The following is a 26,341-nucleotide window of genomic DNA, read 5'->3' as shown; positions in this document are numbered from 1 at the left end:
TTTTTATAGTGTAAATGTTATATACTGGAATTAATCTATACGTGCTTGCAAGATTATATTACAATAATTACTTTGTTTTGACAATGACCCTCAATTTCAATCACAAAAAGGGACAGTAATATTTTGTAATTTTGTGTGCATTTCCTATGGAAAACAGTGCTTTGTGGTGAAATTCATAAAAACTTGACCATTTTTACTATTTATCACTTTGATTAATTCTATTCAAATTATGGTAGAAAAAGCAGGCTGTGACAATTTCCAATAAAAAAACCCTACAAATGCTGTAGAAAATAAAAAACAAAGAAATACATAACAAATATTCCAAAAACAAGAAAATACATAAGAATGGAAATTATTTTGGAAGTTGTCATAAGTTACAGAACAAATCCCCCCAAAAAGAAGACTCTCAGTGCTTTTAATGTGCGTTTCACAGGCTAGAATAAGAATCTTATGTGTTGGGCGCAATGTCCATAATATCAAATACAGGTCTTTATGGGCAGGAATAGGCATTTCTCCTGATTTTGAAGGTCATAAATTCAGGGTCATTGTCAGAACAAAGTAATTAAATGTAACATATCTTGCAAGAACCTATAGATTTATTCCAGTATATAACATTTACACTGTAAAAACTTTTGTGTTTGTGAAAGAATCACTAGTATGTTATGCCATAAAACACCTGTTGTGTGTGTAATTTGTAATTTTAACAAATTTACAGCTATTTTTAGAAGCACTTCAAGGTCAAGGGTATAACATTCATGATCAAATTGACACTAAATCTGAAAGAAGAGCACAAATAGAGTAGAACCTTAAATATGGTAGGCTGTCAGCTTTCATAATTCTTGAAATATTGCTCTGTGAAAAGTCTTTCAAAACACATTATTACATGCAGTGCAATGAGGAAAATGGAGCGACTTATTGTTTTTATCAAATCTTGGATTAAATTTCAAGGTCATTATTATGTAATAAAAGTGTTTTGTGCTATATATCATTAAAATATGTATAACAGACTACCCCTACAGCAAATATCACAGGGCTAGGGCTTTTTATCTTGAAAGCATGGACATTTGAAATGTCCTCTAAACCCAATATATGATATTACATGGGAATTTGGCCATTTACGACTATTTTCAGTGGGGTAAATTTACCATTGAACATTTCGGTAGCAAAATTTCTTTGGCAACCCAAGATAATATAGGTAAATGTCTATCAATACAAAAAAATTGATGCCATTCCTAGGTGGGACGAAGGGTGATCCCTGACCTTGAATTTGGCACATTTTTCATTTTTGTCAACTTTGAGGGCGCTCTCCGTAAAAACAGTGAGCATGAATCCGCTAATTTTTTTTTCAAAATTACTGAGCAAGTCAAAGCCTTCAACAGCATAATATTTTAGAACCTAAGGTGATGAAATGTGGAAGATATTAGCCTCTAAATATGCATTAAAATTTTCGAAATTAACATTTAACACCATTTTCGGTGACCTCGTGCACGTTAACGAAAAGTCAAATTCGCGTCACAGTCACTTTTTTTTGCAAAGACTATAAAGTTCTCTCAATTTCCAGATAATGAACACTTTTGCATAAATATCCATGCTACCACAATCAATCAAAAATGCATAATTTTCTTTTAACTAATATTTTGGAATGCGCATCGGTTGCTATGTGAGGCTGTATCTTAGCAACCAATTGACCTTGGGGCAAAATATTTTGGAATTTTCCGTCAGACACTTTGGGGAACATTTGGTGCGATTTTAAAGAAAATCGGAAGGGGTCGGGTGACAACTTTTCTGAAAATTGGATGATTTGACGTGGATTGACCCTAGAATCTTTTTGTTTCACCTTGTTTTTGGATATCTCAGCCATTTCAAAACCAATTTTCATCAAATAACGTTGAAGCCTTCTTAAAATTACATGCTCTTTCATATTTCATTTTCATTTTCATTTTCATTTCATAAAAAAAAAAAAAAAATTTCATTTCATATTTTCATCAAATAAACTTTTGATACCCCTTAGAATTGCATGCTCTTTGACATCTCATAGAGCGGTTTCTGAATATCTTGCAAAACGTTAAAAGCTAAATCCTCACCTCAACCAGAACTGTACACACCATTTAAATGTGAATGATTATGCTACACTTTTATGAGTTTATGAGTTATGTTGTTCTTCAGGATTAATATCATTTTTGGTTTTGTTTGTGTGGACTTTTAATTTTTATTTGATTTTAAAGGGGAACTTTTTGTTATTTAATATGTATGTATGATGGGATTGAGAAGTAAAAGTCTAGACTGGAGTAGATGGTACGTCTGAAAAAGTGTTGAAATCCTGATTATATTGAAGGTGAAATCAAACTGTTTTATTTTTAGGATGAAGGAAAATGTGTCATAGAATAATCATTAGCACAGTGATGCTTTCTTTTCTGTAAAAAAAAAAAAAAGGTTTGTATTTTGTTGCATTACTTTCAATTGATTCATAGTTCTTGTATTGTTTTATTTTTTATCTTCTTTAGTCTCATCTTTTTTTTTTAGTTGATATTACTGCTTTTACTTTAAACTGTTATGTTTATGATTACTACTTCATGACATTTGAAACACATGCATAACATCTGATTTGAAATACAGTCATTTTTCTCAGAGATACAAGTACATATTTACTGTGGCAAGACATTCATTTGGAGAGTATGTTCTTATATGTGTATTAATCATTCATTCATATATTCATATATATACGTATATTCAGACATGGAACTAATGCATAGCCAATTAAGTTGATACATTATATTAAACAAACAATAATAAACAAAAGTTTGTGCAGTCTTGATTCTTATTTGCTTAGCTATATCCAGCATTCCCATACTTTCATGCACACTCTAATGTTTGTCAATTTTTATATATGTTGACTTTTCATCCCACATCAATTCAGTAACAACAATGCACAAATTTCACCGATGCATTAACAAAACCATTTTCATTTAAGTTCAATTGTACACTTTGTTCAAGTTGGCTGTGCTGATTAGAGCAAAATGAAACTCACAGAATGGTGAAGTTTTCTTGAAAATGAGACCTAACATCAGAAAGACATTACATTTAAGATTATCCCATGTTTTCAGAAATCAGGTGCAACCACAAACGCAAATTGGCAGTGGTAATGATGTCATCAGATATGAATTCTTCTATTAAACTATACAAAAATTGTCACTAAATGTCCTTTTTTGGCATGAAATCAATATAGGAATAAGATAAGACTTTAAAAAGTCATTTTTGTCCTGCCACAACCTTATCTGTTGTAACATAATTTTAGGCTATGTGATTGTCAGCGACAATAAGAGGTTGCAGTTGCTAAATCATCTTTAATAGTCTTAAAACAGAATTTTGATAATGTCTTTATGTACACAAACCAATGGGAGTGTTTGAGAGATGAGATGACATCATCACCTCTTGTATTTTGCATGTTTTTTTGGTAAGTATTTGACTTGGAAATAAATTTCTATTTTCCCACATGAAATTTAGATACCATATCTCTCTTATCCCTATATCTGTCTTATAGTGAAACTTGTGTAAGGTGAATTGGTCTGATTTTGCTTTGTCTTAGAGTCAAGTTGGACATGGTGTGGCTTTTTGCAAATAAAATAGTCACTACTTTTGAATTACTTCATCTCCCATGCCCCTCCAGGGATCATTACAAGCCCCTCCCTCCCCACCCCCTTCATTTTGTACTGTCATACCCCTTAATACTCTGCAAAAATATTTTTATCAATAGCTACACAAAACAAAATAAAATAACATGTTTTATTTCAAATATTACTCTTTGTATAAACACCAAATGTAAATTCTTATTAAAAACATAAATTCCATGCAAAAGGAAACATCTATTCAGTGATTAATTTGATGAAATGAAGATTAGATGGTGTCATTGACAAACATGCCAAATTTTCATCTTCTTCTTTTTTGATCCCTTATTGATGAAACTTCTGGTGTACTGCTAGTTTGAATGTTCTCAATCGCTGTTTGTCGACTCAAACAGGGCGTGGTGGTTCACCTCAAAGTGAAGCGGCATATTGTGGTTGGTATGCCTCTCACTTCTTCCATCATTATCATCCCGTTTGCAGGCAGAGGCACTGTGCCGTCCGGATGCGGTCCGCCACAGACAAGCAGGGCCTCGGTCCCCGCCGGACAGGGGAGCTCAAGAGGCAGGGACGGTCCATCCAGGAGCTGACCCAGGATGGTGTGGAGGAGAAGATGGAGCAAGAGATGATGGAGGAGGAGGAGGAGGAGGAGGAGGAGGTGGAGGAGATGTTTAAGGTTGGTGGAGAGTTAGGTTGTCATCTCAGCAGATGACTAACCAAAGAACAGGCCCCTGTTGCATACAAGTTGACATCAAACTAATGTCAGAAATTATGCATAAGTCTCTGAATACTCAATCCTGATTGGATAATACCTGACTTATGTTTGATTTTTTTTTTTACCTATGTGTGATTACATCTTTTTATGCAACATCCCCAATATCACATACTCATGAGCATGGTTGGGAAAAGGTGATTTAATTCAGTTTTTGATTATGTTGATTTTCTGATCATATCCCAGCAGAGTATAAAACCAGAGTAAGTTTAATTCCTAAATATTCAAAAATACTGTGTTCTTGATTAAGTGCAAGTGCATATTATACAAATATTCAATGTTTATGAGTGCGATGGTTCCGAATATTACATGAGCGTGCAAGTTTAACCGTTCTATTCAACGACGCGAAGCGGAGTTGAATAGAACGGTTAAACTTGGCAAGATTCCATACACGTGTTGTATAATTTGCCATATTGCATGCATTAAAAGTGTACAGCAAGTTTAATAGCTGCAGTGGCAAAAATATCTGGACACAGATGAATGGTTGAACAACTTTGCCAGACGTGTGTGGAGAGCAGTGGTTATAAGAATGAAGTTTTTTGTTACGCTGTCAACATCATGTATGGAATTTTTTTATTCAGCATAACGTACTAGCATCTGATTCTAAGATGTACATGTATCTTTGTTTTCACCACTAGACCACCAAACAACTAGAGACAGAGGCCAAGTATTTGTGTGTTTACGAGGACCAGGGATCGGAAGGCAATGAATATGAGGAGGTGCCGTCGCTTGATTCGTCGGATGAGGAAGTTGACAAGAGGGTTGAAACGATTACCATAGCGGGAATCACTGATGCTGCTCAGCCGATGGAGGAAAGGGTTGATGTTGATGGGAGGCTTGGAGAGGGGGGAGAGACAGACAACACTGATTCCAAGGAGGAGGCAGAGAATGTGGTGGTCCGGCGTGACAGTAGCATGCGTAGCCGGGCCAAGACGAGCCCCGAGAGCGTCCGTGCGTCGAGCAAGGTCAAGATGAAGCGGCACAGCGAGGGAGCGTTTGAGAACTTCGTCCCCCTCTTCCTCAAGAAGCCCGACGCTCCCGCAGCCCCTAGTGCCTTGCAGCGCCACTCCATCGCCTTGCTCCGGGAGGAATTCGAGCAAAAGATGGCCTTCCGAGCGAAGCAGCACGAGGAAGCTGCCGTTGATGCGGAAGAAGCCGCCGAGCCGTACAGTTACGTGGTCGAGGGCGATGACGAAGACACGTCCAGTGATGGTTCAGACTATGAGGTAGTGTGCTCGACGGATGATGCGGAACACGGTCCGCAAGTGCCAGTGAGGGAGAAGAAGGAGAACAAGTCATATGGAGTCTACGACATCGAGGGCCATCGTCAAGCAGTGTCGCGGGATGGCTCATTGGCAAGCAACAGCAGCAGTGGCTACCTGGTCCTCTACGATGACTGGAAGGAGGTGGAGGAGAGTGGGAGGATTGCTCGCCGCAATAAGGGCTCTAACGACAAGAACAGGAGGCGTGTGATCGCCGTGGACTCTTTGGTTTCTGAGATCAATACAACACAGAATACAACTCAAGGTGAGGATACCTTTTTTATTGTTTTACATTGACAGCATGTGATGTACAGTAACATCAATGATACAAATAGTGCACTTTACGATGTTAGGAAGAATTACCCATTTGATGGTAAGTTTGCTACATTCAAAAACATACAAGGTGTAAATAGTGTGTTTAGGACTGTTCAAATGTTACAGAGGGTGCATGATAGCATTGAAGCCCAACCAAGTAATGTGCATAATTTATATTTAATAAAATGGTGACTGTCATGACTTTCTTATTGTGTGCAGTCAGTTTTACAACGAGCTCCCAGCTAACTGAGCTTCACACACAAACATTATATAAGTACTGATATTATTTGATTAATGATATATGATAATTAAACAATAAGTAATTGTGCACTCCCTCTGAAAAAAAAGGAAGACCTTTATGAATTTCACATTTTTCTGCATGTCATACAGAATGCTTATCTTGTGGATGTAAACTTGACTACTTTTTTTCACTATTTTTTTTTTTTTAAAGCTGCGCTGTTTTCCTAGAAAGGAAATTCATTGTTCAACTTGTCTCAGACATGACCTGTGATTAGCGAAGAATAAACTCTAGGGAACAGACTTAACGCGAAATTCAGAAAACCATGACAACATTAGGCTAGTGACTCTCGGTGTCATCAAAAAACAAACAAGGAACAGAGAACAGGAAATTTCTTTCATGCTCTCCATTACAGGTTGAAACAAAGTATACATGTTTAAAAGCAAACACATTACAGCAAAAGCTGGGTCAGCCTCAGTGTAGTACTGTAGTAATCTGTTTTCAGATTGAACATACCTTGAACTCTGAGGTCCTTAGGATGAGGTCAAGAAAACATCCTTTTCCTAAATAATGTGTTATCACATGCATGTTTTTAGCTGGAGCTGGCTGTACAGAGAATTTTAGTGGAAAGTGTATCAGTTCACAAGAATGATATCAGATTTTTCTTATGCTGTAGCTGTGCCATTTACTTTAACATGCTTAGAAATATTTGCTAGAAAGTATTTAGGAGAAGTTTAAATTCATACTTTCCCCATCTTTTTCCTAAAACTGAACCCTTTTCCCACCACAATTTTATGTATCCTTATCTGATTAGTCCACAAGCTGTATAGGTAATCTAAATTTCATCAGTGGTATGGTTTTGCCTGTCAGAAGTTTATTCCATTGATGTCAACATTGACACGATTTTATATGTACATGTCATCCACACCTTCCATTTTTTTTTTTTTTTTTTTTGCTTGTATGCAAATATGTGAAAGTCTTGCTTACATCTCATATCAAGATTAAATCATTGCCTGCCTGGTAGAAAGGTCCCAAGGTTTTTGGGCTCAAAAAAAAAAAGTAAAAGAAAAAAATATGTGATGGCTGCATCACTGGAAAAAACTTTCAAAACTCTGTCAAATTATACCTTGAACAAAATTTTTATTTGGGAGCAAAAATTCATGCGAAAGCCCTTCTGCCTGGCATGCAACAATTTTTTTACAGTTTTTATTACAGTGTGTCTGAATTTCTGCCAAGATTTTTTTTTCCAGTTTTCAGATCATTGAGACATTTCACACCTACAATATCATAGTTATGTACTTTTCTCTTCTTTTTTTTTTTCAAAAAAAAAAAAGCAAACACACACACATTCCACTGAAATAAATGGTTAGGTTACTGTGACTGCTGTGTGTTTAAATGTACTGCTAAAAATTTTAGCTGCATTAAGAACTTTTTAAACTACCTGAAGAATAATGTAAAAAAGCCAGCATTGACTAGCCAAGATCCATGTCAACAAACTTTTTAATTTTTTTTTTAATGCTATACACATGATTGTTGAGCATCAACAACAGTCAAGCATATTGTTAGAGTGTGTCATTTGTTTGAAAATGTCAATTGCGTGCTAGTAAACAAAACTGGGGGTATAGGACTAGCATGTACATTGTACACTGTAGGATGCTGCTATGGCCTATTATATTACATAACGACAGAACAGAGCACCGGGATGGGACGGAAAACCGAAATGGTGTTTAGGAAGTCAGATCCTTATCTACAGACTGTGACTTTACAGTTTGGCTTGCTACTCTTTTTTTTTCCTGCTTGTTTAGGGGAACTTCTCTCTCTGTGCTGGTAACCTGTAGGCCATTTGCGGTGGCTGGCCTCCGTAAATATAAAAAAAAAGAATAGTTAATCATTGGTACTAGAGGCTGTTTATCAGTTTGGTTGGTGTAAAAATGGCACTTGGTGACATGCCGTTGGGAAGTGTTTGTTGCTGCACAGTGCTATGGTGGGGATTGTTTCTTCTTTTGTGATTACTTATGGAATATACAAGCACAATGTTGGGCAATGTAGGACCAAGGATATCTACTCTGATTGGTCGATTACTGAAAAGTAAGTCCAGTCATGATCAAATGATCATGGTATATCTTTGTTGCAACTCAATTTTCCCTCACTTCCTCTTCAGATACGAATTTTTAGATAACTATGGTCACACTTTGTTCACTTTAGTGTAGCTGATTCCTTTGCTTAGTTTCTACTTCTGTGTCTTTGTAAGACATACTGAAACTTTTTTTTTTAATATAATTGCATGTACAACATTGCATCAAAAATTATTTTCTACTTAGGAAACATGTCTCTTCCAGAAATATGTCCTTAATTTCTCTTCTTTATATTTGTCACTAAAGCTGTATATGTGTTCATTTGTTAATTTTTAGCATAATTAGGCCATTGAAGAGCCGAATACAACAGACTTTGAGTAGGATATATTGTGTTTGGATTGTATTTCTGAATGTGTTCGGATTGTATTTCTGAATAATGGTTGCTTTTAGTGACTATACACTGCATAGAAGGATACCATTCTTGCTTATGTTCCCATCTCAGATTTTCTCCTCTTGCACAAATGGAATCAGTGTAACAAATCAGTAGTGTTCAAATATGAGTACATATAGTTTACTTTGAATAGATATATAATTACATGCATACATACAGTACAAACATACATTTTATCCTATCTTAAAGGTATTAGCCCACATTTGTAAACCTGCAGCAATTGGTCTCATAGTTAGCATGGAGTTTGGGTATGATTGCAGTAACACCTGTGCAAAATTTCATTCCAATTAGTCCATTACTTTCATAAAAATAAATGACAATGCACCGTAATCCGTATGCATGCGTATAACGCTCACTAGCTCCGGTCCACGTACGTGTTACATGTACAATGTATGTAGCTATAGCCCGCGCTCGTAATTCGATTTTGGGTCGGGTTGACCCGGTTTGAAAATTGATTTTAAAACGATGATTTTCTCTCTTTTATCGAATGGTATAGACAAAGAGCGACAGGTGAGGTATGTTACTGTTATAACTTGTACTTGAAGTCATATTGGACCTGTTTTATGCATTTTTGATTTTTGTGGGTTTGCAAATGTGGGCTAGTACCTTTAATCTGTCAAAGACTGGTCCCAAGAATACTTGGGCAGGTGTTTAAAGGAAACAAGTGCTAAAGCAAAATCAGCTCGTTCTCAACAGGTTGAGGTACAAGTAGATAAGACCATTATCAATATTAAGGCAGATTGCTTGTCTGGGATTATGGCCTCTGGGTGGTATGGTAGCTTGTAATTTTCTCTTTTTATCTAACAGAAGGAGCAAAACACATTCACATTAATAGATAATTTGAATCTCTGAAATTCTCAGTTTCATTTGGCGGAAGAGGACAACACAAACGGAATGTGACGGATAATCTCCAGTCATAGCATTGGATTCCACAATATTATGTGAGGATAGGAAGTGGGTGACAACCGGCAGTGTTTAAAAAAATAATAATAATAATGATAATAATCTTGAGAGAGTCATTTGATGGTCAACGATTTCGAGGAAGTCAAGCCAATAAAGTGGTATAACTGCATGACAAAGCAGCTTTGATAACAGTTAATAATAATTTGATTCTTTTTATGTGTGTTTGCCTCCACTTTTAGGATCTGTGGACGTCCCAGACCAGAATGACTTCATGATGAGTGATGAAGCGGGGGTGTATGGGTAAGATATGGTGCATCACATATCCCTCACAGTAACCACATTACTAGACAGGAATTGACCAAGGGTAGCTCATGTTACACACACACACATACATGTAAGTAGTCCACCATGAACCTGAAGTTGATATACTTGTGTTGTGAGCAATTATAATGTGCGATAGTTAGTACGATGACATTGTGACACACAATGCCCATTTTTTATTGCCCACTGGTTTTACGAGCATTTGTATCCAAGCTCTACCATGATAAGGTAAGAATTTTTTGAAGGCAGGTTTAAATTGAATTGATTGTTCATTAATAGGCAGTAACAGCATATTGGATTCTTCTGTAAAAAGTCTCTATGACATGTTACATTTCCCCCACAGGATGTCATAGAATTTTGAATAAATTCTTTCTTTAGTCTCTTGCCTCTTCATGACATTTTTTTGAACAGAAATAGTTTTTGTTCAAGGCTGTCATGCCCCAAAAGAGCCCTCATACTTTGCGTCCCCCTTGTAAAGACGTTCATGATGAGCTGCAATAAGAATGCGACTTCATCAACGGAGAGAATTAATCCCCTCTTTATATGGAACCCTGAATTGTCTCTGTGCACCCGAATTCTGCGGAGGAGCTTGTCAACCCCTTGTCTGGTTGCCACGGCAACACATTAGTCTCAATTTCCTCCCTGCTGTCTTGGGCGAGAGTGGATGAGTCTTAGGGGGGTGATGAGGTTGGGATTAGCCTGTGTGTCAACGAGGATTAACATAGGTCACAGAGAAGGCAAAAAACCAACCAAACTTCACTCTTTCTCCATCTTTTCTATCTAAAATTGAACTACAGATAGACAGGACATGTGTGGTAGTTTTTCTCTCCTCTTCTCTTCTTCCCTGTGGTAGCAATCATTTTGTTTTTTTCTTTTTGTTTCTGTCTATCCCTTCTGTCTATCCCGTTGTTCGTCATTATTGTCTCTTGGGTTTCTTTGTTGTTGTTGCTGGGGGGGGGGGGTAGTTGCCTTCCTTCTTCTTCTTGGAATCAATTATTTTCTCATGCCACACCATGTTAGAAAGTTGGCACTTATAAAGTAGAGTGCAATGAAAGCAACAGAATTACACAGGTTTCATCATATTCGGGTGTAGAATGAGAAAGATGTACAGTTTTGTTAGTTTTGTAGATGTTCACAACACAGTGTCAGTGGTCACAACCACAAATGCTAATACGTAAGCTGAGATGACGCCAATACCTCACAAGCCTTCTATCAACCTACCCACTATTTTTTTTTTTACTGACCTTCCTTCGATTGAATCAAAATCAATAAAAATGTTCTATATCTTTACATCAAGTTGTAGTCTTGTAACACCAAAGCAATGCCGTTTTGTTCTGCTTTTTCTGTTTTTGTTCTTTTTTTTTTTGGGGGGGGGGGGCAGCATTGGAATTTCAGATGGTGGTTCTTCTAGGAGGAAAAACCCACCACAAATATGATTTCTGCAATTTTTTTTTTGCACAAACCTAGCGGAGTGTTATAAATTATGACATCATCACCTGTAATTTGCATAATGTGGTTGCAACCAATGTCACTGATTCATAAAAACATGAGCAACTTCTGAATTCTGTCACTTTTTTCCAAAGTTTAATCACATTGCAATGAAACCTGTGCTATTTTGTTGACTTGCTTGTTTTTCTTGTTTTGAAAGTCAGTGTTAAAACTTGAGTGCCATTGCAATTTAAATCCCAGATAATTATGTCTTTGTTTCTACTTTTTTCCATCTTTCTATCTACTATCCTCTATTTGTAAATCATCTACACAAAAGCCTGATAGATAACCAATCAGAAATTTTGATTTTTAGTGTTTTCCAATTTTTCTTGAGTTTACATTTTCAACTGAAATACAATGTCGTATACCCTAGACTGGTAAGATAGCTGGTTAAGCAAATAATTAAGATATAGAAAAAATAAAACAATAAACCTCCCCCCCCCCCCCCCCAAAAAAAAAAAAAAGAAAAAAAAGAAAAAAATGTTGTACCTTTAGACAGTATGCGAAGAAGATATAAGACTTTGTATTTTGAACATATACATTGTATTGTGCATGATGTAGTAAGTGTTCTGAGCAGGATTGTGGACATTACCTTATTACAATTTGGACATTTGCCAATGAAATCCATTTTTTTTTTCTTGTACTAGTTTTAGGATGTTGATGGCAATACAAAATGGCTAGCCCTGATTGAATAGTCACTTGTCTGACAAAGCCAAAGAATTACATAATGTAGTTAAGGTGATGGCCCTATGCATGCTTGTATATCATTAAACCTTTACAGCTTTGCCCATACGCCAAGAAAAAAAAATGCATATCATTATCAAACATAAACTACACTGCAGAATGAAGGAATGAACTAGGAATTAGTAGAAGACATCATATATGTCCCTTTGTAAAAATTGTGAATGTTTCTCATTCTCTTGTGTAGAAATTGTCTGTACACAAAGAAAGAAATCATTTCATACATCAGTGTACATCTGATGTGTGTGTGTATCAAATGTAAACCAGTATAAAAGATAATCTTGTCGTGGACATGCCCACACTTCAGGTCATGTGATCGGCCGACCAGCCCGGAGGCCCACAGCAACGGCCATCGTCTGCTGAAGAAGGCAGCGGCCCCACCTCCGGTGGTGGAGATTAGCGCCGAGAAGCCAGCTGAGGACACCCCGCCCCCAATTCCAATGAGGATTCCAATCAAACTGCAAGAAAGTGTGAGTCATCTCAGAAGAAAAGATATGGACCTGATGTGTTTAATGTGTCCAGATACATGGTTGGAACTCTTTCCGACAGGCCAATTAACATTTGTATTCAGATTAATGCATATCTCTTGATTAGAACCAGGGCCCTGTTTCATAAAGCTGTTAGTAAAGTTACGCACGACTTATCTAACGACTTAAATATGGCAAGCCAAATGGGTTTCATAGTCATTGTTAATTTCAATAGCCTAAGTTGAAATTTGCAGATGATACTGATTATTCGTACATTTTTACACTGGTTTCTAGTTGAAAGTGTATTTGTGCCCCAATATAGATGTAGTATTGACATACAGTCATACTTTGTTAAAACGTAAGGGGAAAAAAATGGGCACAGATATGGGCACTTCATATTCCAGTCGTTCGTAAAGTCATGCGTAACTTTCCGCACAGCTTTGTGAAACAGGGCTAATACGAACCCATTCATTGCAACCCATCTTTACTGATGAATCATGTGTCAACACTTGGAAGTCAGTATGCATACCGGGGTACATTAGTTGCTATGTCAGGCAAGCTCAGCATAGACTTTTCAATGATTAAAGCATGTTATGAAGTACAGTGATAATGCATGCAGTTTGAATGCAGTAGTAACCTGTTGTGTGACAAGTTGTAGTTTGTATGATTTTCATCTTAGCAATACTATGACAATCAAGAGTTGTTGTTGTTGGGGGTTGTTTTGCAGCTGATTGACAAATTGTTTTTCATTAACCTAATTAATCACTGATTATTCAGTGTCTTTGAGTAGTAGTCATGATGATAATCATAGGCATACATATTCAGGTGGGATTTGAACTAGACAGTCGTCATATCCACCAAAAAGATACTGGTTCGTTATCAAAACCAGCCCCTTCAACTACAAACACCAATCAGGCACATTGTACGTGTATTTGTTGTGGGTCGAATAAGATGAACTCTTGTTTATTTTGTGTCTTGTCTTTATTTCTTTCTCTTTTTTTTTGCAGGCTCTCTCCCCATCACCTGGAATGATGAGAAAACCCTCACGATTTGTTGGAAAAGGTGAGATGAGTATTCCATATAAAACTGAACATTCAGGGGAATTATGCTCTCAAAAATCAGATATGTTTTTAGGGACTGAAGATACCATTTAAATAAAATATGAAGTAAGATTTATTCTGTTTTGAAACATTTCAAAAGAGTATGATATTGTCCATGAATTTTTTTGTTTTTGTTTTTTTAGAATAGTGATTTGTGGCAAGATTAGAAATGATTTTCATTTGTATCGAAAACAAGTTTAGGAGAACTTGGGTTCTGAGAACTGAATCTGTTGACAAGTGATTATAGAATATTCTTTAAAAATTGCATGATGCCCTTGTCTATGTTTATTTCTGTATTGTCTATTTTGCTGTAATAATTATGTAATATATGACCCATTTTAAACAGGCCTTGCTTTGATAGTTTTCCATCCTTACAGAGAAAATGAAAATGGAAATGAGATCAGTTTGTACTACCAATGCCTAAATTTCATCTCCGTTTCCTTCTTAGAACCTCTCTTCCAAATCTACCAGGCTGATCTACGGAAGCGAGACTCAGACGTGATCCTGAGACCGCGAACCTTAAGGCGTAGCAAGAAGCCCCCACTCCCAGCCAGGACACACCTGAAAAACATGAACAACCCGCCCCCTCTCCCTCCAAACCACCCCCTCGAAAACAGACCGCTTCGAAAATCAAATGCTCCTCCCCCACTCCCGGAGAGAAATGCTGTGAACACCTCAAAGGGATCAAACCGCCTGAACATATCAGACTCACTGAATACATCGAATATTTCAACAAGCAGTGCACCCCCACTCATGAGAGCGCCCAAGCTCCCTGATACCGAAATTAGACTCTCGTTGCAGAAGGAGCTCTTCTCCAAGTTGAACCATTCCGATTCCAGCACGACGAACACTATGGACAACAGCTTCATGCTGAACAACAACATCCGCTCCGGTGACAGCCACAAGATTATGGACAGTAGTCGTACCTGCAGCGGAAACAGCGCCGTCGGGATCGGCAACGGTGCGCCGCCAGCGATAAATACCAGCAGCGATGGCATGGACGAGATGGAAGACCCAACGTACGGGTCTTCAGGCAACGACGAGGGATCGTCATCGATGCATTCGATGGATGACCTCCTGGGGGAAATTGACCGTAACCGGACTCATGGGAGCAGTATGGAAACACAGTCCTCGCACCAGTCAGCGGATGTTGGCCTGGATGAAATGGGAATGGAAGACCCGACCTACCAGTCGACGGAAATGGGGGACCCAACCTACCAGCCCACCGAGATGGAAGACCCCATCTACCAGTCTCAGTCAGAAATAGACAACCAGGCTTTTGGGGATGAGTACCTCGGTAAGAAAGAGTTCATATGTTGAAAATTAATCATTCTTTAAAAGAGAACAGTTTGAGGGAATCCTCACCATATTTTTTTTTTTTTTTTATGAGCTATGAAATGAATGTGTTATAAAGTCATGGAGTACTATCTTTGGTAAGAGCAGAAAGAACTGATATGTTTCTATCATAACATGTGCAAAATTTTTTTATGGAGGTCACATGCACAATTAATGAAGTGCCGTGTTGTTAGATGCTGAATAATTTTGTAATCATGAAATTGTATCCCCCCCCCCCCAACACCAGTAAGGGCACTCTTATTACATTCTAGTCAATTTCTTGCATTATTTCAGCAACATTTCAGATTGTATTCTCAACTTGTTTTTTCAACTTTGAAATCACATATTTGATGAATGTGGCAGCCACTTGTATCCTAGAATGTCCCTTTGACATCAGTGCTATGTGATGAGAATCTTTATTACTGCTTGGCATCTTTCATAATGACTCATATTCCATCACATTTGTTCAAATTTCAGCATCAGTATGTAAAGACTGGAATACGACAGCATGATTTTAATTTCTAATGCATGCTTGCACTTTCAATATTTAGTCACATAGGTCTTTTGTAACGAATGTTACATTGTCAGGATGTCTGTACAATTCATCCAACCATCCGTCTATCCATCCCATCCAGATCATGTAATCATGATTTAAGAAAAACACATTCAGGGAATTTTTATAACACCCAGCCAATTTATGCCACATGAGGTAAAAGGTGTTAGGATTAGATTTACTATAAATTCCTCAAGGTGATCGGTCAAAGGTCAATGAACATTGGCTACAATTGGCATTTTCAGCTGTACTTTCATGTAGAAGTCATTACATGATATATTTGCAGAATCTATGGATAGATTATTGCATGACAGACTATGACCCTCTTCTATCATTTCTCTCTATGACCCCGTTTACAGTGCGGGGCCGGGCTCGGCCGCGGCTCGGCCGTGGCCGAGTCCGGCCTCAATTGCGCGGCCGAGCCTCGCAATTTTGTCCGTTTACACTGCTGGGCTCGCCCGCGCTTTTGATTCAAACCTTTCAATATTTTGTCGTAGTGGCGCTCTGCTTGTAAACAAACGCAATTTGGTATTGTCTGGTTTTCAGACCCTTTGCCAAATGAATTCCGTGGCGACGAAGTCGCCGTTCGGGCAAAGGCCTTTGCCGAAGGAAAAAATCCTTTGCAGGACAAAACCACCTTAAACTATACTAGTTTTCGACGTTGAGGGGGTTAATATCCTGAATAGCGAAAGATACAGGCAGAGGGTTTGGAAGCCAGACTAAAATTGGCGGCGCAATTGGCCGCGCATTTGGCCCAGTTTGCGTTTACACCAAGACCCCGTTTACAGTGCGGGGCCGAGTCCGGCCTCAATTGCGCGGCCGAGCCTCGCAATTTTGTCCGTTTACACTGCTGGGCTCGGCCGCGCTTTTGATTCAAACCTTTCAATATTTTGTCGTAGTGGCGCTCTGCTTGTAAACAAACGCAATTTGGTATTGTCTAGTTTTCAGACCCTTTGCCAAATGAATTCCGTGGCGACGAAGTCGCCGTTCGGGCAAAGGCCTTTGCCGAAGGAAAAAATCCTTTGCAGGACAAAACCACCTTAAACTATACTAGTTTTCGATGTTGAGGGGGTCAATATCCTGAATAGCGAAAGATACAGGCAGAGGGTTTGGAAGCCAGACTAAAACTGGCCGCGCAATTGGCCGCGCATTTGGCCCAGTTTGCGTTTACACCAAGAAAAGGCCGGGCTCGGCCGCGGCTCGGCCGCGGCTCGGCCGCGGCCGAGACCACCTCCAGAGCGAGGCCACATGCGAGGCCAATTTTGGCCTCGCATTTGGCCTTTTGCGCGTTTACAGTGAAGCGGGGCTGGGCTCGGCCGCGGCTCGGCCGCGGCCGAGCCTCGCACTGTAAACGGGGTCTATGGTATAATGCCTACATTAAAATTTCTGTTATGGGAATGTGTGGTGGGGGAATATGTGTGTTTGGTGCTGATACTTGCTGTTCTGCATTGCATGTCATGTAGTTCGCTCTGCCAGTGTTTTATTGTTGGGAAATGATTAACACCTTTTAATCAGGGGACTCAGAATGTCAGCACCTAAGTTTCATTATTTGATTAGTCATAGATTTCATGCCTGGTCTAAAGGCAAATGTGGCTGCGTGATAATGACCTCCGTAAACCTTGCACTGAATAGTATTTTTTTTTTTTCACTCCAGATAAAAGACCATCAGACTCACATGGTGTTTACGCATAGAAACATTCTGGCCTATATTTAGTTTGTGGTGATTATTCATCACTTCTTCATTCGGAGCAATTAGATTGGGGCTGTATCGACCAAAAACACAGCTTGCCATCAGGGATTAGCCTTTTTTCCCCAGACTGAAGTGCATGTAACCTGTTAAGGTTTCTGTCTGCGTGGTTTCAATTAGAATAAGAACAATTAGGCATGGAGTTATGTGCTCCTCCTAACTGGTTTGTGAGAGTGCTTTGTTGTGAGCATGTCATTCTGGAACTCTGTCTAAATGTTATTATGTCTGCTGAAGAGGGTTGGGTTAATTTGTGTTGTCATAAAGGTGTACATATCATCTGCATAAGTTTAGTTCATGCACTGATGTTGCAATGCACTTTAGCACCACAATTTAGGGGGGAAAAAAGGGGTGCGGGGGAGGGGATACATTCAGTCATCATTGATCTCTTTGCTTCTGTTAAGTTACAAATGCAATGGGTTGTAGGTGTGTGTGTTTGTATGTCCTTGTTTATGTTAGTGTGTGTGTCTCATGAACTCAGATGTTCTGAGTTGAAATTTTTCCACTTTTTACAAGGATAATGTAGCTATTATGCCTTGGCTACTTAGGATTGCATTTACATAAACCATAAGTGGCAGTTCACCCCCAAATCCTTTCAATGCATTATGTGATGCAGGCAGTGCTTTTTGCCCTCCTTGTTACAAAACAAGTCCTACATAGGGCAAACATCCCCCACAAACACATCTATGTCATAGTTTAGTTTTGTTCTTTCACAGTTTATGAAAGTTGCAGGAATCACTTCCTGATCTAGTTTAGCTGTAAAAACAAATAGTGTATTGCTGTCAACATGTCTACACAACGTGCTACACCTCCAAGTGCAACTTTTCAGTTTTGAATGCCAAAAATAAACTTCAGAGGCCATGACTGCCCATCTTTGAGTAATTCAAAGACATAAGTGGGATTGGAAAGGGCACACACTGGCTGGTGTCCCCTGCTGACGATCATAGACGGCTCCTGTGGCCAATTCTTTGCTGTCATGACCTCTAAAACAGCAAATTCCATGTTCTCGAGGGAAACGGAAGTACAAGAATTCCTCGCCTTGACATGAATTAGCCCTATTCCCTGCTCAGTGCAGAGCACTGACGTCAACTCACCCACAGAGATGTCAATGCTACTTTTTGTAAGCCACATAATTTTTTACCACTGACACATGAACGCTCATGGAAAGCATTCAGGTTTTCAAAGACTTCTATGCTAGAAATGCAGTACAGCACAGTTGTAGAGAAAATTGTGAGCTTTGCTGTGATGTAGATTGTATGACAAAGCTACATGGTGTATGGCTATACCATGATGCTTTTGATTTACTGTGGCATATTGCAAACAAAATATGCGACATTGTTAAGCCGTCGACTGAGTCAAGCATGTGAACATGGTGCACGAAGTATTAATAAAACCATGGAATGAAACTTCAGTCACATAAAAGTTCACTTTAATATAGAAAATGAACGTTTTTGTAAATAGTCAGTGAAAGTGTCAGTAGAATTCACTAAAGGGATGTTATGGAATTTTCAGACTCAGTTTACCATGTTTTCATGCAGCAGTGACAGTCACTGTGATACCTTACACAATCACACCTTCAGTTAGGCAGTGCTGTCTCTCCTAAGTAGTCCTCCATTGTTAAGACTTTTATTCAGCGGTGATAGCCTGTGAGGTTATCTCAGGGATAGGGGGATCAGTGTGACTGTCAATAGATCTATTTTTCCCCACGTGACTTTGAAACAAATGAGCTAGTTAACAACTAAAGCTTAAAAGATCTTTCTCAGAAAGTTAAGATGTCCAATTAGATATAAAAATATGAACATTTTTACATGTACATCATGTTGATGCAGGAGTGGGACGGTTTTTATTAGTCACTGGAATCTAATTTTTGTCATTACCCATCCCAACATGAAGTAATGCTGCAACATTTTCACTTTTTTTTTTGGGGGGGGGGGGGAGGGGTTGAACTAAACTGTGATGTATCACATCCCAAACCTGCTACCTTGCATGACACATTCATGCTAAATCTGTGGGATTAACATTGCTGGTACAGTTTACGTCCGGTGGTGTAACAGCTGGCGGCCCAAATCAAAGGTGGGGGTGGGGGGGGGGGGGCAGTGGGCAGTGTGAGGAAATGGTGCAGGAAAGGCAAGAGTAAGGCTACATAATGGCCCCAGAAGAGGGAGGAAAAAAGGAAAGGTTTTGAATGGGTTCCATGACATTTTCTCCTGCGACATTTGCTCCAATGGAATTCTACCCACAAACATAACCCTAACTCTAATCATAATCCTCACATCAAACTAAACCTAAAACCCTATCAAAACCCTAACCCTAAGCCCTCAGAGATAATTAGACCGAAGCAATTGTCACAGGAGCAAATGTTGTGTCCCTTTGAATGAGATACAAAGGAATAAAGATTTGATCTTCATTAATCAGTCCTCCCTTAATCCCCCCCCCCAAAAAAAGGAAAATCTCTGGTGTTGTGGCCCAGGCAATGTAATCTAGCTTATCTTGTCTACTTTATCTTGTCCCATGTTATAATAGATGCTTCATGATCGTACAGTCACAAAGAATTCAATGTGGACCTTTATGTCTGTTTAGAATTCAGACATTTCTTATGCTGGTATGATTTCTAACAAGAATCTGATAGTAAAGTAGACCATTGTGAGGATGGTGAATGTGATTTTGCATTTGTTATTTATCATGTTTGTGATGATTGAAATAGTTTTGATAATAATGGTGATGAAAAATTGAATGGTGACTTTATTACAATGGAAAGAATCTTGGGGATAGGCACATTGCAGTAGTACTGTACCAATAACCTTGAACATCTTCTTTCGTAATTTTCCCAATCACTGCTCAGATGACACCTACAGCGACTTCGATGATGACGATGAATTCAGTGATGATGACTACTACCTGCCTCCTCCCAGGGATGGGCCAGTGAGGGAGGGTAGCAAAGCCTTCAGGTCCTACTGGTGTGAGCTACCGGAGGTTGTCAAAAGTGGACTCCTTGGAAACCTTACTCAGGAGGAGAAGAAGATGCAGGAGGTGAGGAGAGGAGAGATGGATGAAGAAATAAGATATATTATATAGATAGATAGGTAGATAGATAGATAGATAGATAGATACATTAGATAGATGCATAGATATATCATAGATAGGAAGATATAGCAATAGATTAGTAGTTAGGTAGATAGATAGACAGGTAGAGAGATACCATAGATAGATAGATAGACAGGTAGATAGATACAGTAGATAGATACATAGAAAGATATATATCGATAGATGAATAGATAGATAGATGGTAAGATAGAGATAGAGAGATAAATAGGTAGATAGATAGGTAGATATAGAGAGAGAGATGGGTAGTTATAGAGACAGACATGTATAAAACAGATGAAGAAAATGAAAAGAGAATGGATAGACAGGTAGGTAGAAAGTTAGATAGATGGATAGATCAGGAAATGGAGAGATGAATGTTTTAGGTAGGTGAACACATTATTTTGGAAAGATGGATGGGCAGTTAGATACTAGATAGATAGATAGGTACACAAACAGATGGAAGGATAAGGGGGAAGAGATATTTGCCATTGATAATGAAGCAGAAACTAGACATTAAAGTGACAGGTATAGAATCACAGGTACCAGTAGTGAAGTTGAAAGTTACACAGGTGAAATATTGGTGCATAGATCCATAGGTAGATGAATGAAGAGGTGTGTTAACATATTAATTGAGATAGCTTTGTGTACTTGGCACGTTCACAGTAGAGGAACATTGTAAAAACAGTAATTGCTTATATGTTTTCATATACTTCCGAGTTGTATGTATTACATATTTCTCTGTATCCCATTTTGTCCAGGCATTGTTTGAAATCATCACCTCTGAAGCATCCTACCTGAGGAGCCTAAATCTGGTGGTCCAACACTTTGTGGAGGCCCCTGTGCTATGTCCTCCCAATGGGCTACTCAAGAGACCTGAGCACCACTCTCTCTTCTCCAACATCAGAGCTGTCAGAGATATCAGTGAAAGGTAACCATCGAAATGTGGCTTAGGATTTTTAGATGATGAACAGTGATTTTGTAGTGATAATGATCCTTTGCAGGATAAGAGCAGGGTTGATATATATCTTAGGGAAGATGATGGTGGTAATGGTGATGATGGTGATGATGATGATGATGATGATGATGATGGTTAAGATGATGATGATGGTGGTGATGGTGATGATGCTTATGATGATATGTATCATGACTTACATGGTTGCAGTGAGGATGACCATGGTTGTGGTAGCTAATGGTGATGGTAGCTTTAGTAAGAGTGATAGTATGAAAGAGATGGATGTTGATGCCACTGTTAGCTTGAGCAGTGGGAACTTTTATCTGGGATTACACCGGAAGATGAGAATAGTTATTCCATACTTCAGCAAACATGAGAAGTTATTTTGGTATTAATATCTTTAGTACAAATGTAAGATGAGGTGTTATGGAAATTAGAGCTAAAACATTACATACTAGTCTTAATGATCTCTTCTTCCTGTGATTTATGGTAAGGTTCCCCAATCCTTGATGATATGATTATCTTCTTCCAGACTCCTCCTGGAGTTGGAGCAGCACCAGCAGGAGAGCATCCTCCTCAGCGACGTCTGCCGCATCCTCCTCAACCACCTGAGGGACCAACGCTTTGAGCAGGGCTTCGTCACCTACTGCGCCAACAATCAGTACCAGGTCCGGGCCCTGGACCAGTTCAAGTGAGTACATGCAGGCCTTCTGTGTGCTTCTCTGTTATAGGTGTTTGAGCAGCTATGATTAGTCATTGACTTCTATGAAGTGTCATTGGTGGTGCACACCATACTGCTTTTATCACCTTCCACATACAAGATGCTTTTCAGTACAGTATGTATTGAAGGATGTATAAGATGCGGTTGTTGTATGTGGCAGCTGTATATCTGAGAACATTATAAAAAGCACAATTAGAAAACAGCTGTTCTCCCATTCACCTGACTGGCAATGCCAGGATGGGTAATGGCCCCATACATTTAATAGGCAAGTGCCCTTTTCATTTTTCTCACTTGACATTGAGTTTTGGTTGTATCAGGCAAGCAGGAAATCATGTTTATAGCACCACAAAGGAAGTGTTTTCTTGTTGGGTAGTTCTCTGATATGTCATGATGTATTTGAACAATACCACATCACAATGAGTGAATACTGTTTGAAAGCCATACTTTACCTATATGTGTTTAGGTAGGACTGTCATTTTCTTCTAATGGGAGTATTTCAGTTGAGTGGAATGTTTCTTACAAAATATGAAAGAAGTAAATGTTACTATCTGGAAGATACAAATCATGGGAGAATAGAGGGGGGGGGTGGGGGAAGAAGATCAAGGGAGATAGCATGACTGCATCAGTGACTTTGGAAGAGTGGTTGACCCAGAAGTAGCTTTTTAAGACATGACAAGATAAAAGGGTAAACATGAGGCATGATACTAACCTACCCTTCTCTCCCCCCAAAGGAACTGAAGGATGAAGAATGATGATGACGATGATGATGATGACGATGATGAAGAAGAAGATGAAGAAGAAGATGATTATGATGATAATGATAGTGATGATCTTGAATTGAGAAAAAATGAATCATGTAGAACCATTCTGAAAACTGTTGTATCCAAGCCAATATCAAAAATGTTCCACAAGTGACCGTGGGATTCTGTCTTCTCCTCCAAGGAACAACCTCCCTGTGACGTCAGCCATCAGAGATCTAGAATCCCATGCAGACTGCTGCTCTCTGGACCTTCTTTCCTTCCTCATGCTGCCCTTCCAGCGAATCACCAGGCTTCCTTTACTCCTTGAGGTAAGACTACAAGATCCACTGCACATACTGTGCATCAGTTTTATAGGATCCATTTTAGCCACAGTACATGTGCAGAGCCCTTTATATATTCATAGAATATCTTTGAGACTCTTGAATTTTTCTGCAATCACCATTGTTTTTTGAGACCAGCTATAAAAAAAGTTGGAGAAATCCAGTCATTTGTTTCGTCAAGTTTGATAGGCTGCTGATGCATGGCCACAGAGATACACTCATTAATCACTCCCCAGCAGTCTCTTTACGTGTATTTTCCATCTTGGATCAGAGTTTTCAGAGATGAATTTGTGTATGGTTTTCATAACTTTCAGAAGTTAACATAGGCATACATATGAGAATTCAGGGCTAATGAAACATGGTGAAAAAAAACCCCCAAGCATTCATGTTAACAGGTTCCGTTTTCACGAGTCCGCAGTTAGGGACTCGTTTGTTTTGTGTTATTACATCCAATGTCATTCTGTGTTATCCTGTGCTAAAATGAACACAATTTTGTGATGTAGAAATGAATGTTATTTTAAGACTCTTGCATTGAATGGCATGTGAGGTACACAACTTACAGTGGAAGATGTCCAAATCATTGTGCTAGCTATTAAAGACCCATAAGCATGGTGATTCATGAGTGGTATGATTCATTCGCAGCCCACCAGGGTACATTAAAAAGCTGTGAATAGCACCAGTCAGCGAATATGTGCAGCCAAGTATATGCTCATCTGTAATGGTTGATTCCAATCAAGATTGTTTGCTGTGTGTGAACTAACACAGGTAAAGTTTAAGATGTACACATTTCATTACGGGGATTCTTGAATATATCCGAGCTGGGTCAGCCTTCGCACTGCATGAGTCCCCACACTACTTGGTCCTTAAAAAACAAGAATGTGCACATTTGCAGGCAGTAGACCTCTCTGTCTGATTCACACAATATTATTCATCTCTTGTCTACAGGCGGTGATTTCCAGAGCCCCAGAAGGGAGTGACATGATGAAGTATGCAGTGGAAGCCTTCACTGAAGTCAGAAGGGTAAATTGGACTCAATAGATTGTCTTCTGGGATATCTTTCTTATTTCCTCTCTGTCTCTCACTCTTGTATCTAACTCCCTCCCCTCTTCTCTCTCTCTCTTTCTTTATCTATCTACCTAACTATCTAATTTCATGTCTTTCACTTTTTAGCTCACCTGAGCCAAAGGCTCAAGTGAGCTATTGCGATCGCCCTTCGTCCGGCGTCCGTCGTGCGTCATCCGTCGTCCGTCGTGCGTAAACTTTTTACATTTTCATCTTCTTCTTGAAAACCCCAAGACCGATTTTCATCAAACTTGGCAGGTAGCATCCCTAGGGGGTTAGGAACTCAATTTGTTAAAATGGGCACCATGCCCCACCCAGGGGGCCCCCAGGGGGCCCAAACCCCCCAAAATTAAGGAATCTGTAAAAATCTTCTTCTCTAGAACCAGAAGTGATAGAGCTAAGTTAATACTATGAGTTAGTACATTGATGACTGTAGTTTCAAGTTTGTTCATGGCAGAATCAGGGGTGCCCCCCTTGGTTCCCAGGCGAGGGGGGTGGGGAGGGGTCCTAATGGGGCCTAAATTGTACATTTTCATCTTCTTCTTGAAAACCCCAAGACCGATTTTCATCAAACTTGGCAGGTAGCATCCCTAGGGGGTTAGGAACTCAATTTGTTAAAATGGGCACCATGCCCCACCCAGGGGGCCCCCACGGGGCCCAAACCCCCCAAAATTAAGGAATCTGTAAAAATCTTCTTCTCTAGAACCAGAAGTGATAGAGCTAAGTTAATACTATGAGTTAGTACATTGATGACTGTAGTTTCAAGTTTGTTCATGGCAGAATCAGGGGTGCCCCTCTTGGTTCCCAGGCGAGGGGGGTGGGGAGGGGTCCTAATGGGGCCTAAATTGTACATTTTCATCTTCTTCTTGAGAACCCCATGACCCATTTTTACCAAACTTGGCAGGTAGCATCCCTAGGGGGTTAGGATCTCAATTTGTTAAAATGTGCACCATGCCCCACCCAGGGGGCCCCCAGGGGGGCCCAAACCCCCCAAAATGAAGGAATCTTCAAAAATCTTCTCTAGAATCAGAAGTTATAGAGCTAAGATAATACTATGAGTGAGTACATTAATGACTGTAGTTTCAAGTTTGTTCATAGCAGATCCAGGGGTGCCCCTCTTGGGGGTGGGGGGGGGGGGGTGTTGGGAAGGTCCAAATGGGGGCCTGAATTGTACATTTTCATCTTCTTCCTGAAAATCTCATGATGGATTTTCGTCAAACTTGGCAGGTAGCATCCCTAGGGGGTCAGGATCTCAATTTATCAAAATGGGCACCATGCCCCACCCAGAGGGCCCCAGGGGGCCCTAATCCCCCCAAATTAAGGAATCTTAAAAAATTTGGGCCCTTATTGTACATTTTCATCTTCTACTTGAGAATGCCTGGTCAAATTTTAGTAGAGCTGTGAATAGTTCAGATTAGTGACTGCGTGAAAGGTGAACATGCGATACTCAGGTGAGCACTAGACCCGCGGGTCTCTTGTTTAAAATCTTTTTCTTATCTTGCTGTTCGTTTGTTTACCTATCTCTCTCAGCCTATCTATCTATCTATCTATCCGTCTATCAATCTATCTATCTATCTATCTGTGTCTATCTGTCTATCAATCTATCTATCTATCTATCTGTCTATCAATCTATCTATCTATCTATCTGTGTCTGTCTATCTGTCTATCAATTTATCTATCTATCTATCTATCTATCTATCTATCTATCTATCTATCTATCTGTCTATCTGTCTATCAACCTATCTATCTATCTGTCAATCTATCTGTCTATCTGTCTATCAATCTATCTATCTATCTGTGTCTATCTGTCTATCAATTTATCTATCTATCTATCTATCTATCTGTCTATCTGTCCATCAATCTATCTATCTATCTGTGTCTGTCTATCTATCTATCTGTCATTAGGCAGAATATCAGATGTAACGACAGTTGGTTACAAGAGATCTAGTGAAAGTAGATTTTACCACTTTATTTTTACATGCTTATTGGATTATTGATAATGTATTGAATTTTGTCATGGCAGATATTCAGATGATGATTCTTCTAATCTTAATAT

General features: G+C 39.1%; 1 protein-coding gene across 1 annotated transcript in view; it reads left to right on the top strand.

Moving 5' to 3' along the window:
- The window catches only part of LOC140238594 (uncharacterized), a 122,125-nt gene that overhangs the window by 87,034 nt on the left and 8,750 nt on the right, over positions 1-26,341 (top strand). The window contains exons 5-15 of the mRNA XM_072318495.1: positions 4,104-4,296; positions 5,031-5,919; positions 9,876-9,936; positions 12,494-12,656; positions 13,661-13,715; positions 14,202-15,050; positions 20,228-20,415; positions 21,228-21,397; positions 21,954-22,112; positions 23,085-23,211; positions 24,169-24,243. Coding sequence (XP_072174596.1) covers positions 4,104-4,296; positions 5,031-5,919; positions 9,876-9,936; positions 12,494-12,656; positions 13,661-13,715; positions 14,202-15,050; positions 20,228-20,415; positions 21,228-21,397; positions 21,954-22,112; positions 23,085-23,211; positions 24,169-24,243 — 2,929 coding nt within the window. The remainder of the gene's footprint in view (positions 1-4,103; positions 4,297-5,030; positions 5,920-9,875; positions 9,937-12,493; positions 12,657-13,660; positions 13,716-14,201; positions 15,051-20,227; positions 20,416-21,227; positions 21,398-21,953; positions 22,113-23,084; positions 23,212-24,168; positions 24,244-26,341) is intronic.

The sequence above is a fragment of the Diadema setosum genome, chromosome 15 (assembly GCF_964275005.1).
Source record: "Diadema setosum chromosome 15, eeDiaSeto1, whole genome shotgun sequence".
Lineage (NCBI taxonomy): Eukaryota > Metazoa > Echinodermata > Echinoidea > Diadematoida > Diadematidae > Diadema > Diadema setosum.
This window is presented reverse-complemented; position numbering and strand designations above follow the sequence as displayed.